The 14,238-nt window shown below is 41.8% G+C and overlaps 1 protein-coding gene across 1 annotated transcript; it reads left to right on the top strand.

Annotated features, from left to right (window-relative positions):
- The first annotated feature begins 918 nt into the window (after window positions 1–918).
- MED7 (mediator complex subunit 7) lies at window positions 919–6,384 on the top strand. Its single transcript, XM_010363417.2, has 2 exons — window positions 919–1,010; window positions 4,369–6,384. The coding sequence occupies exon 2, from the start codon at window positions 4,386–4,388 to the stop codon at window positions 5,082–5,084; it is 699 nt and encodes a 232-aa protein (XP_010361719.1). The 5' UTR covers window positions 919–1,010; window positions 4,369–4,385; the 3' UTR covers window positions 5,085–6,384.
- Window positions 6,385–14,238: the final 7,854 nt, after the last annotated feature.

Here is a 14,238-nt window from a genome sequence, read left to right as displayed (position 1 = left end):
ATGGAGTAAAATGAAGACTGGGAACAACCATTGGAAGTCACAGGTGCAGGACATATTGGGGTCAGCGGTGAGGATGAATTTCTTCAGGAAATAAATTTATATGTGCGGGGGAATTAAAACGGGGGAGGCCGGGCTAGGTGGTTCATGCCCATAATTCCAGCACTTTGGGTGGCCAAGGCGGGCGGATCACTGTAGGTCAGGAGCTCGAGACCAGCCTCACCAACACGGTGAAACCCTGTCTCTACTAAAAATACAAAGAGGAAAAAAAAAAATTAGCTGGGTGTGGTGGCACATGCCTGTAATCCCAGCTACTTGGTAGGCTGAGGCACGCGAATCGCTTGAAACCCGGAGACTGAGGTTGCAGCAGCCGAAATCGCGCCACTGCACTTCAGCCTGGGCGAAAGAGACTCCGTCTCAAAGAAAAAAAAATAAATAAATAAAATAAAATAAACCAACAAAAAACCCTGCATATCTATATTTTCGAATTTATATGTAAGATGTCTTCATTGTATGGGTTAAATTAAAAAAGAAAAGACAAAAGGAATGGAACTACCAGCCGCGACTGTCAGTAGAAGAGTGGTACCGGAACCGGGTGGAACACGCGCAGGCGCCTTTGCTAGGTTTTCTTTGAGAGGTTATTTTCGCGTCATAAATGTCTAAATTCATGGAAGTCTTACAAGAGCATGTTACACATTAAAATATAAGATTGTTTCTAGTTAATAAGGGGTCTATAAAAAATAAAGCAATAAGGTGTCTTGTTTAATTTCATGCCTTAAAGAAACAACCCTCAGCTACTACTTTTAAGTCAGTAAAAGGGGTAGGGATGGGAGGAGTCGAATATACGCAGGCGCAATATCGAGCGATCGGTCTGAGGCGGATCTAGAATCTCGTTAAAGGACAGCTCCTACAGCCAATCAAGGACAGGGTCGATGGCTTCTTCCAGGAGGAGAACGGAAATTAGTTACGGCTGCAGAGGGGAAGGCGGCTACCAGTGTAAAACCAGAGCTGAGGTGAGTGGGCGGCAACGGCTTGTGGCCCGCGCGTGTGTGCGTTTTTTTCTTCTGGACCCCGCGGTTTCCTCTGTACTGGGCTGGGAACTGGGGAGGCATGGAGGAGTTCGGCCTCCGAAGACGCTCTCTCGTCTTTCTGTCCCGAGTCTCTGCGAGACCGCGGCATCCCCGCTGCTCGCGGAGGTCTCGAGATGGACAGCCCGGAGGAGGGGTCTCAGCTCTGCAGTCCCAGGGCTTCCTCCGTGTGGGGTCGCCGAGCCGGAGTGGAGGTTGGGAGACCTGGTATCTAGTCCCCTCGCCTCTGTTTTTCTAAGCTGTGTGGCCTTGGGCGAGTTATTTGCCCTTTCTGGCCCTTTGTAACATGAGAGTAGGCCACCCTGCCCTTCCTTCTGGGAGCAGTTGTGAAACAGCTGAGATATGGGGGCAGGCGAGGGCGGTAGATTCCAACCAAGCCTAATCGTCAGGTCCATCTGGAGAGGTTTTTAAAGCGACATACTCGGGCCCATTCACAGTGGACAGAATGAATCAGATCTCTGGGGCTGGGACCCTGGAATATCTGTGGTCTTATGGCGAGGCGCCTTCTCCCCCAGTAGAATAAACACTAGATGTTGGATCTTGAGTCTAAGAACCAGTTATGATGCTTGGCTCTGGTTTTAATAAAATAAGACCTCCATCGCCTTTGAAAAGTTTCATCTAGAGAGACAGTAGAGAAGAATACAATTTTTGTAATATGCAAGTTCTAATTGTACAATTAGATGCTTCACGGCTTAGAGATATAAGAGCTTGCCCTTTGGAGCTAAAGGGACCTGGGATAAGAATTCTATTGTACCGTTTATTAACCTTTTGATCTGGGGCAACACTTCCCCTCATTGAGACTTGGGATCTTCACCTCTAAAATGAAATTGATAATAGAACTTAATTCGTGGGACCGTGTGGTGGCTCACACCTGTAATCCCAGCACTTTGGGAGGCCGAGGTGGGCGGATCACCTGAGGTCAGGAGTTCCAGACCAGCCTGGCCAACATGGTGAAAACCTGTCTTTACCGAGAAATAAAAAATTAGCTGGGCATGGTGGCACGCACTTGTAGTCCCTAGCTACTCAGGAGGGTCATGCAGTTGAATCCCTTGAACCCGGGAGGCAGAGGTGGCGGTGAGCCCTGATCGTACTACTGCCCTCCAGCGTGGGAGACAGATTGAGACCTTGTCTCAAAAAACAAAACAAAATAAACAACCTTAATTCATAGAATTGTTATGAAAATTATGTTAGAGAGGTCATAAAACAGCAGTACCTGTCATGTAGTTGGCCTTAGGAAAATGACAACCGAAGTACAGGAATGCACATCGTGTAGGAAAGTACAGAGCAGCACTCGTCACCTAAAAAGGTTTGAGTGGGATGAAACGTAAGCTGTCAAAAATTGTGTTTTGAAGTACCAGATCAATATTAATTCCTTGATTTTGGTAATTGTGCTGTGGGTAGAAGAAAACATTCTTGTCCTGGGAAAACACACTGAAGTATTCAGGGGTAAAGGAATGAGAAACCAATAAAGCAAATGAAGGAAAATGTTAACATTTGGAGAATCTGAGTGAAGAATATGGTGTTCTTTGTATATTCATGCACTTTTTCTGTAACCTGAATTTATGTTAAAAGTTTTTAAAATGTTGGCTGGGTGTGGTGGCTCACACCTGTAATCCCAGCACTTTGGGAGGCCAAGGCAGGAGGATTGCTTGACCTCAGGAGTTCAAAACCAGCCCGAGTAACATGGCAAAACTCTGTCTCTACAAAATATACAAAAATTAGCTGGGCGTGGTGACATATGCTTGTACTCCCAGGTGCTTGGGAGGTTGAGGTGGGAGGATCGCTTGAGCCTGGGAGGTCGAGGCTGCATCATCCTATGCACCACTGTGGCATAGTGGAAACTCAGGGCTGCACCATGCCTGCCCTTAGTACCTCACGAATTCTAAGTATAATATTGCTTCTAGTAGAATACTTGCCCCACCTGATGTTAGAGGGTGTTTGATAATACCAGTGTAAAGAAGCACTTCAGAATCTTCTCATTGGATGGTATACCTAGGCTTAAGGTAGAGTAAGTAGAGGTTATTATGGCCATAAAAGATACTGGGTTTGAACCTGGGGTTTGAAATTTCTGTGATAGTTATAGGGAAGTTAATGTGTCCATACAGGCCGGGCGCGGTGGCTCACACCTGTAATCCCAGCACTTTGGGAGGCCAAGGTGGGCGGATCACCTGAGGTGGGGAATTAAGAGACCAACCTGGCCAACATGGCAAAATCCTGTTTCTACTAAAAATACAAAAATTAGCCGGGCATGGTGGTGTGCGCCTGTAATCCCAGCTACTTGGGAGGCTGAGGCAGGAGAATTGCTTGAGCCCAGGAGGCAGAAGTTGCAGTGAGCTGAGATTGTACCACTGCACTCCAGCCTGGGCATCAGAGCAAGACTCCATCAGAGCAAGACTCTGTCTCAAAAAAAAAAAAAAAAAGTTAATGTGTCCATATAAAATTGCATAGTATACTGTGACAAAAAGGGTATGGAACTGAATCATTTCATTCAGGAACTTTGGATAATACCATGTGTTTAGGATTTAGCAGTGTTAATTTTGTCAGTGTTTATGAGAGATAAAGTAAGTATTTGCTATTGAAAATCAATCTAACATAAAGCAAAAGTGATTGTGATATGAGATTGGGAGACAACATGTGTAGTTTGGTTATGGAAGAGTAGAGAAATGGGGCATAAGTGGTGAGGGGCGTGGAATCCAGAAGATTTTCTTGTTTTTGTTTTTGAGACAGATTCTCGCCCTGTCGCCCAGGCTGGGGTGCAGTGGTGCAATCTCGGCTCACTGCAAGCCCCGCCTCCTGAGTTCACACCATTCTCCTGCCTCAGCCTCCTGAGTGACTGGGACTACAGGCACCCGCCACTGTGCCTGGCTAATTTTTTTTGTATTTTAGTAGAGACGGAGTTTCACCCTGTTAGCCAGGATGGTCTCGATCTCCTGACCTTGTGATCCGCCTGCCTCGGCCTCCCAAAGTGCTGGGATTACAGGTGTGAGCCACCGCGCCCGGCCGAAGATTTTCTTTAGAGATCAGAAGATGCTACAGATTTTTTTATGCTGATGAAATTATTAGGGAGAGAATGGAAAATACGTGAAAGGTTGAGAATATAATGCCTACTTAGAAAATATGGCAAACTTTCCCTATCATAAATGTTAGTTTTAGAAACCAAGGAGATCATCTTGTCTTGGACCCCAAACTACTGGAAGAAAAGGAAGAAAATATTCTGTCTGTTGTTATGAAATGTAACAGGTTTGTTTTGTGGCTCTAATAAATCTTTGGTCTGTGTCCATAGGTTCTTGATAGTCCACAATGGGTGAACCACAGCAAGTGAGTGCACTTCCACCACCTCCAATGCAATATATCAAGGAATATACCGATGAAAATATTCAAGAAGGCTTAGCTCCCAAGCCTCCCCCTCCAATAAAAGATAGTTACATGATGTTTGGCAATCAGTTCCAATGCGATGATCTTATCATCCGCCCTTTGGAAAGTCAGGGCATCGAACGGCTTCATCCTATGCAGTTTGATCACAAGAAAGAACTGAGAAAACTTAATATGTCTATCCTTATTAATTTCTTGGACCTTTTAGATATTTTAATAAGGAGCCCTGGGAGTATAAAACGAGAAGAGAAACTAGAAGATCTTAAGCTGCTTTTTGTACACGTGCATCATCTTATTAATGAATACCGACCCCACCAAGCAAGAGAGACCTTGAGAGTCATGATGGAGGTCCAGAAACGTCAACGGCTTGAAACAGCTGAGAGGTTTCAAAAGCACCTAGAACGAGTAATTGAAATGATTCAGAATTGCTTGGCTTCTTTGCCTGATGATTTGCCTCATTCAGAAGCAGGAATGAGAGTAAAAACTGAACCAATGGATGCTGATGATAGCAACAATTGTACTGGACAGAATGAACAAAGAGATAATTCAGGTCATAGGAGAGATCAGATTATAGAGAAAGATGCTGCCTTGTGTGTCCTAATTGATGAAATGAATGAAAGACCATGAAAGATGTTTATCTTTCTTTTTTTCCTTTTGATAAATAGCTTCATATATTAGTTTATTTTCTTTTGGACAGTCTTAAGAGAGGTTTCACTAAAAATGTAAACAGCTTTAATCTTGACTCCAACTTTTTCAATTATGAGATGTCATAGGCAGTAATTTCACTGTATAACAAGCATAGACAATGAGTACCCCTGCACTAAGAATAATCACTTTAAAAAGCAAAGTGTTCGCTGCTGTTGTATGGGACGTTCCTATGTTTTGGAGTTGCAGTAAAACTTTGATGATAACCTCAGTAACAGCAAAAGTTTTCGTCTTTGAAAAGGGGATTTATCATTTAAGAATGATAGAGGAATAATGGATATCAATCTCTATAAATGTAAAACTATGAAATCTTCAAACTTATTCCATTAAAAATTTTGCTTAAGTTCCAAAAGGTAGTGTAACATGTTAATAGAGAGGAGCCCAGAAGAATTATAAAACAGAAACTTTATTTTTTCCTCATGACTGCTCCTGTAAACCCACTATCTTTTCTCCCTATCCTAAATGGACTCTTGCAGGCAAGTCCCATGAATTGTTTTTTTCTCCAGTCACTCAGGTAATAAGTCCTTTGGTCATTTTAAGTTACAGACATTAATTTTAGTAATTAAGATGTCTATGTCATTAGCTACACATTTTCTTTAAAGCTAAGCCCAGACTTGCTTAAGTCCACAATGGGAAAGGGGTTTGAAGGCAGAGACTGCTAGGGGTCTACCAGAGAGTCTTGTTCTTTGAAGATATGTTGCCAAGATGTGGCAACCCAACCAGGGACATTTCCGTACTCCCAGCATCTCTGTGAGAACATATGACTAAGTTCTAGGCAGTGAAATGTGGGCATAGAAATCCAGGCTTGCCCCATAAACATTTCTTGCATGATCCTCCATTCTTTTCTCCCAACTGCTGGTTGCATGGTCATATCCAGGATAAGTTTGGAAGCCACAGAAGATGGCAAAGATTGTCAATCTGGGTCTTTGAATGACTATGAGGACTAGGTCTTCTTTTCATTAACTCCACTCTGCCCCTAGCTAATTGGACTTTATGTGAGCACTTTCTTCTCCCCACTGTCCATCACCTCTTCCACCAAGGTGTTAGTAGAGAGTTGACTTTGTTTCTGAGGATCTCTGCCTGCCATTTTCTTAATGTAGGCCAGTGTTTCTTAAAGTGTGTGGTCCTGGACCAGCAGCATTGGTACCACTTGGGAACTCACTAGAAATAAAAGTTTTAGTATAATCCATAGGTTCAGAAAAATAAAAAATAAATGAAGTTTCTCTAGCTCCATCCCAGACCTTTTCAACCAGAAAGTTGAAAAGACCAATGGGGGCAACATAGTAAGACCTTCTCTCTATTGCTGTTTAATTTTAAAAGGAAAGGATATGGGGTATGTTGATTGAAGGATAAGTTGAATATATAAACCATGAGGAGGACAGAAAGTGTCTGAAGTTTTGAGTTAGTAGCCCTGGAGACCATCTTTCCTGTTAGCTTCATTCTCTTTACTGATGAACTTCTTTAATGATGTAGGTGGAGAACATGGCAGCTAACAGTTCCCATGTGTTTAGCATTTCTGTGTTTACCACTGTCTGGGAGTTCGCTCTCAAATACTAAAAAAATGAGGTTAATTAACGACTTAGACAGGAGGAATTAGGGGTTGCATACTTGATTCCAACTGGGCAAATCAACTGGGACTTGGATCCCATAAGAGTTTGACAGTCCCCACTATGTCTATGTATGGAAGAGTCAGTCTGTCTTTCAGAGGAAGGAAGTGGTGCTGAGCTAACGATAACGAGATATCCACTACAAAACAGGCACATGTAAACTTAATATAAATAGCAAAAATAACCTGTACAAATCCGTATTCTCTTTATGAGAGTAGTTTTTCCCCAGCTATTTATTTATTCATGGTATTCATTTGATGAATACTTACTGTGGTCCCCTCTATGCCTGATACTAGTTTAAGTGTTGGATGTATGGGAAGGGCGAAGGAAAATGTAACCAAGATAATAAAATGAATTGATTTTTGAAGGTGATAAGTTTGTGTCTTAACCATTCAGCCATTACAGCACCTTCAGAAGAATCTTGCTTCCAGTTATGTTTCTATTGTCTGTTCAAATCACCTTGTCCACATTATCTTCTCTTTTCAAGGCATGTGTACATGTTCACTTTTTTTTTGTCTTTTAAAACTTTTTTTTTTTTTGAGATGAAGCCTCACTCTCGCCAGGCTGGAGTGCAGTGGCGCAATCTGGGGCCACTGCAACCTCCAACTCCCAGGTTCAAACGATGCTCCTGCCTCAGCCTCCCGAGTAGCTGGGACTACAGGCACGTGCCACCACGCCCACTAAATTTTGTATTTTTAGTAGAGAAGGAGTTTCACCATGTTGACCAGGATGGCCTGGATCTCCTGGCCTTGTGATCTGCCCACTTGGGCATCTCAAAGTGCTGGGATTACAGGAGTGAGCCACCATTCTCAGCCTGAAATTTTTTTTTTCTTTTTGAGTAGGGATGAGGTCTCACTACGTTGCCCAGGTTGGTTTCAAACTCCTGAGCTCAATCCTCCAGCCTCCCAAAGTGCTGGGATTACAGGCGTGAACCACTGTGCCTAACCTCACATTTGTTAAGGACTTTAGAAGGCAACTTTGCCAAGTATGGTGACTCACACCTGTGATCCCACCACTGAGAGACTGAGGCGGGAGGATCACTTGAGTCCAGGAGTTCAAGACCCACCTGGGCAACATAGGGAGACCCCCCCATCTCTACAAAGAAATTTAAAAATTAGCTGGATGTGATGGCACATGCCTGTGGTTTCAGCCATTCCAGAGGCTGAAGTAGAAGGGTCCCTGGAGTCCAGGAGGTCAAGGCTACAGTGAGCCACGGTCATGCCACTGTACTCCAGCTTGGATGACAGAGCAAGATCCTGTCTCAAAAACGAAGGCAGCTTCAACTCATGCACTGAGCTCCAAGATTACTGGGAATGGCAGGTGCAAATATCTCATGAAGAGATACAAAGTTGGCATAACTTGGATGAGAAAGGCTATGATGGCTACAATATAGTGAGGGAGGAGGTTGGAGCTTGAGAAGCAGGTGGAGGACAGATGTATATGATTTAGAGGGTCAAGGGAAGGAGTTGGATTTTTATTTGAAATCTGGTGAGAAATTATGTTTGCAATTGATTTCTCATCAGCTTTTACTAAAATACAGAGAATCAGTAGGAAGGGTACTAGCTATCCTTTGATAGCTTTCTAAGTACCACAAATTGTGCTAAGTGCTTTGTAGCCATTCTCTTATTTAATCCTTAGAACAATCCTATGAAGAACCTTCTAAATCTGTTGGGATTTATGGCTGTAAGTTGCTGGCAATGTTTGAATCTCTTTGTATAAATAAAGTCATTTTAGCCTTCCAGCTATTTAATGAAATCAGTATTCTTTTTACACTTACATTTCAGATGAGGAAGTGAAGGGTCAGGGAAGTTACATAATTTACCCAAGGTTACCTGACTAGTGAGTGGCAAAGCCAGAATGGAAACTAGGCATTCTAGTTTTCAAAGCCTGAGCGCTCAACCTTCATACTTCATTGCCTCTCCATGCCCTCATGTTGTTACTAAGTCATCTAGGCAAATAAGTAGTGAAATCAAGAGTGGAGCCAATATTTTGATGCTAAAGTCCATGCTTGTAAATACTACTTGATACTGGGCTGAACAGATTTATAGATGGAAATTATGAGTTCCCTTTGAACATATTAAGGTGCTTATGTCTTAGCTTAGACTTCTATGAGTATCTTGAGGAGATTCTGTGCTTATAACTCTAATCTTCCTAAAAACTCTTAGCAGGTATTATCCCCATTTTATGAGTAATGAAAATTGAGGATTAGAGTTTAGATTTGCTCAGGTTGGAATCTAGGTCAGGAATTGGCAAACTCTTTTGTAAAGATTCAATTAGTAAATATTTTAGGCATTGAGGACTGCGCAGTTTCCGTTGCAGCTACTCAGCTGCTGTGGGTGGAAAGCAGCCATAGACAATGCATAAACAAGAGAGCTCAGTTCCAATACAGCTTTCTATATGGACACTGAATTTTGAATTTCAATAATTTTCATATGTGAAATATTCTGATTTTTTCCAACTGTTTAGCATATACAATTAGAGTACAAAATGAGACAGCAGGCTGGATTTGGCTGGTGAGCCATGATAACCTAGTTAATTGGATTCTAAACTTTGGAGTGTTTTCACAAAGCTACTAATAAATAATCACAGAAATACAAATTACAGAAGCTTCTTCATAGTATTGTTCTGGGAGAATAGTGTTGTATTCATAGTATTGTAGCCAGGAGAATGGCTACAAAGCACTTAAGTTTTATTTTGTTTTTAATTGATAAATTATTTATTTGTGAGGTACAATGTAATGTTTTAATATATGTATACCCTACTGAGCCTTTTTTCTTTTGCATACCACTGGCACTTAGAATTAAATTTGTGTCTACGGCCATACCACCCTGAATGCGCCCGATCTCCTCTGATCTCGGAAGCTAAGCAGGGTCGGGCCTGGTTAGTACTTGGATGGGAGAATTAAATTTGTGAGCGGGTTTCAAGTTGCATTGTGATGAGGCTACCGGTAAGTGGCACTCTTACCTCAGATTTAAGAGCTGTAGCTGGTTGCAGAGTAGACTCAAATGAAGAAACCCAGAGGTACTGCTCACCCTAACTTACCCTAACTCTGGGTAGTTAGTGTCAGAATTAAATTGAATCATTAGATACGTACTTGGTCTGTTGAATTAGAGAAGTGGTTGGTGTTGGAAAACACCCCAGAATCCTAGGGTTCTACTGTTTAATCAGTTGTATATCTTGGTTTGGTAATATTAACTTCTGGCTGGGCGTGGTGGCTCATGCCTTTAATCCCAGCACTTTGGGAGGCGGAGGCGGGCAGATCACCTGGGGTCAGAAGTTCATAGACCAGCCTGACCAACGTGGTGAAACCATGTCTCTACTAAAAATACAAAATTAGCCGGGCACGGTGGCACATGCCTGTAATCCCAGCTACTCGGGAGGCTGAGGCAGGAGAATTGCTTGAACCTGTGAGGCAGAGGTTGCAGCGAACTGAGATCGCACCATTGTACTCCAGCCTGGACAAGAGCAAAACTCCGTCTCAAAAAAAAAAAAAAAAAAAGAAAACCAACTTCTGTAAAACTCAATTTCCTTTACTATGGTAAACATAATACGTATCTCTCCATAGTGTAGGTACCATCTAATGCTGGGAATGAAAGAGAAGACCCACCCTAATTCTCTTAAAAAAAATTTTTTTTTATTATACTTCAAGTTCTGGAATATATGTGCAGAACGTGCAGGTTTGTTACATAGGTATACACGTGCCATGGAGACCCATCCTAATTCTTTCTGAAATGCATTTGCCTCCAAGCAACATACTCAGAGCTTGCTGAACATCTGTGCAGAAGCATCTGATCTGAAAGGGCAGCAGGAGTGCCCTGGCAGCTTAAGTGGTGCTTGAGTCTGGGGCTCTGAGTCCCTGCTACTTGCAGGGGAGAGTGATAAAGAAAAAAAAAAAAAAAAGAGGAAGGCACAAATAATAGCAGAAATGAAAGGAGGGACATTATTATAGTAAAAAATAAAATATGGATTTTTAATAAGTTAGAAAATTTTTTATTTATTTAGAAAATTACCAATGCAGATTGAGGAATAGGAAACCAGGATAATTCTCTAACAATTAAAAAAAAATGGATCAATAGTCAAAATCTTTTCACAAAGAAAGCTTCAAAATTCAAATAGCTATATGGCGAGTCTTAAAGTCAGCTGATTAGCAAAAGCAAACAAGCAAACAAAAACACAAAACCAAACAAACAAAAAATAGCTTTGCTGGCAAGTCTGCCAAACATTGCCAGAAAAAAATACAAAAGTAAATAAATAAATAATGATTACAGTCTTTTTTTTTTTTTTTTTTTTTTTTTTTTAGTTTGTTAACTTTTAATTGTACGAGTAAAGATATTGGGAAAAAATCCTCTCATGTACCATCACTAATAGTTCAAAAGCAGAGGATATTGTAACGTCTTAGAAAGGTAGACTGAAGAGAAGTTCTCAACTTGGGGCAATTGGGAATCTAAGACAGTATATATATCCCTATCATGTTGCTCTTATTTTTTCTTATTTTACAAACAAATTTGTGAAAACTTCATAATAGGGCAACACTGGCATTTGGGAAACATTCCTCTAGTGTATAACAGCATGTTTTCCATGTTTCCCAAACACGGCCCTTAAAGCAGGGTTCCTCAACCCCTAGGCCATGGTACTGGTCCTTGGCCTGTTACGAACCTAGACCACACAGCAGGAGGTGAGTGACTAGGCCAGAGAACATTATTGCCTGAACTCTGCTTCCTGTCAGACCAGCTGTGGCATTAGATTCTCATAGAAGCCTGAGCCCTGTGGTGAACTGCGCATGCGAGGGATCTAGGTTGCGTACTCCGTAATAAGAATCTTAGGCTGGGTGCAGTGGTTCACACCTGTAATCCCAGCACTTTGGGAAGCCAAGGCAGGCGGATCACCTGAGGTCAGGAATTCAAGACCAGACTGGCCAACATGGTGAAACCCCGTCTCTACTAAAAATACAAAAATTAGCTGAGCATGGTGGTGGGCTCCTGTAGTCCCAGATACTTGGGAGGCTGAGGCACCAGAATTGCTTTAACCCAGGAGGCAGAGGCTGCAGTGAGCTGAGATTGTGCCACTGCACTCCAGCCTGGGTGACAGTGTGAGACTCTGTCCTAAAAGAAAAACAATTCTAATGGCTGATGATCTGGGCTAGAACAGTTTTATCCTGAAGCTATCTCCCTAACCTGTCTATGGAGAAATTGTCTTCCACAAAACCAGTCCTTGGTGCCTAAAAGATTGGGGACTGCTGCCTTAAAGCACTGCCATTCTGTTTCAGTCTGTTCTCAGGCACATTCTCCTCCTGCTCTCCTCCCCAGGCACCTAGCTTCCCCTGCTTACTCTCATCCTTTTCTTCCTCCTGCTATTCTTTTCCTCTGACCCCACGGAACTCTGATTCCATTATGGGCCAACATCCGTTTTCTTACCTCTTACCTGTATTTCTCCCCAGTCCTCTCCTTTAAATTATATCCTAGATATCCTGATTATACCTCTTTCTTTTTTTTTTCTTTTCTTTTTTTTATTTTATTTTATTTTTTATTTTATTATACTTTAAGTTCTAGGGTACATGTGCATAACGTGCAGGTTTGTTACATATGTATACTTATGCCATGTTGGTGTGCTGCACCCATCAACTCGTCAGCACCCATCAATTCATCATTTATATCATGTATAACTCCCCAATGCAATCCCTCCCTCCTCCCCCCTCCCCATGATAGGCCCCAGTGTGTGATGTTCCCCTTCCCGAGTCCAAGTGATCTCATTGTTCAGTTCCCACCTATGAGTGAGAACATGCGGTGTTTGGTTTTCTCTTCTTGTGATAGTTTGCTAAGAATGATGGTTTCCAGCTGCATCCATGTCCCTACAAAGGACGCAAACTCATCCTTTTTTATGGCTGCATAGTATTCCATGGTGTATATGTGCCACATTTTCTTAATCCAGTCTGTCACAGATGGACATTTGGGTTGATTCCAAGTCTTTGCTATTGTGAATAGTGCTGCAATAAACATACGTGTGCATGTGTCTTTGTAGTAGAATAATTTATAATCCTTTGGGTATATACCCAGTAGTGGGATGGCTGGGTCATATGGTACATCTAGTTCTAGATCCTTGAGGAATTGCCATACTGTTTTCCATAATGGTTGAACTAGTTTACAATCCCACCAACAGTGTAAAAGTGTTCCTATTTCTCCACATCCTCTCCAACACCTGTTGTTTCCTGACTTCTTAATGATTGCCATTCTGACTTGGTGTGAGATGGTATCTCATTGTGGTTTTGATTTGCATTTCTCTGATGGCGAGTGATGATGAGCATTTTTTCATGTGTCTGTTGGCTGTATGAATGTCTTCTTTTGAGAAATGTCTGTTCATATCCTTTGCCCACTTTTTGATGGGGTTGTTTGTTTGTTTTTCTTGTATATTTGTTTGAGTTCTTTGTAGATTCTGGATATTAGCCCTTTGTCAGATGAGTAGGTTGCAAAAATTTTCTCCCATTCTGTAGGTTGCCTGTTCACTCTGATGGTAGTTTCTTTTGCTGTGCAGAAGCTCTTTAGTTTAATGAGATCCCATTTGTCAATTTTGGCTTTTGCTGCCGTTGCTTTTGGTGTTTTAGACATGAAGTCCTTGCCCATGCCTATGTCCTGAATGGTACTACCTAGATTTTCTTCTAGGGTTTTTATGGTATTAGGTCTAACATTTAAGTCTCTAATCCATCTTGAATTAATCTTTGTATAAGGAGTAAGGAAAGGATCCAGTTTCGGCTTTCTACTTATGGCTAGCCAATTTTCCCAGCACCATTTATTAAATAGGGAATCCTTTCCCCATTTCTTGTTTCTCTCAGGTTTGTCAAAGATCAGATGGCTGTAGATGTGCGGTATTATTTCTGAGGACTCTGTTCTGTTCCATTGGTCTATATCTCTGTTTTGGTACCAGTACCATGCTGTTTTGGTTACTGTAGCCTTGTAGTATAGTTTGAAGTCAGGTAGCGTGACGCCTCCAGCTTTGTCCTTTTGACTTAGGATTGTCTTGGCAATGCGGGCTCTTTTTTGGTTCCATATGAACTTTAAAGCAGTTTTTTCCAATTCTGTGAAGAAACTCATTGGTAGCTTAATGGGGATGGCATTGAATCTATAAATAACCTTGGGCAGTATGGCCATTTTCACGATATTAATTCTTCCTATCCATGAGCATGGTATGTTCTTCCATTTGTTTGTGTCCTCTTTTATTTCACTGAGCAGTGGTTTGTAGTTCTCCTTGAAGAGGTCCTTTACATCCCTTGTAAGCTGGATTCCTAGGTATTTGATTCTCTTTGAAGCAATTGTGAATGGAAGTTCATTCCTGATTTGGCTCTCTGCTTGTCTGTTACTGGTGTATAAGAATGCTTGTGATTTTTGCACATTAATTTTGTATCCTGAGACTTTGCTGAAGTTGCTTATCAGCTTAAGGAGATTTTGGGCTGAGACAATGGGGTTTTCTAAATATAC

The sequence above is a fragment of the Rhinopithecus roxellana genome, chromosome 3 (genome assembly GCF_007565055.1).
Source record: "Rhinopithecus roxellana isolate Shanxi Qingling chromosome 3, ASM756505v1, whole genome shotgun sequence".
Taxonomy (NCBI): Eukaryota; Metazoa; Chordata; class Mammalia; order Primates; family Cercopithecidae; genus Rhinopithecus; species Rhinopithecus roxellana.
Note: the sequence above shows the minus strand (reverse complement) of the source record. Positions and strands in the feature narration are given on the sequence as shown.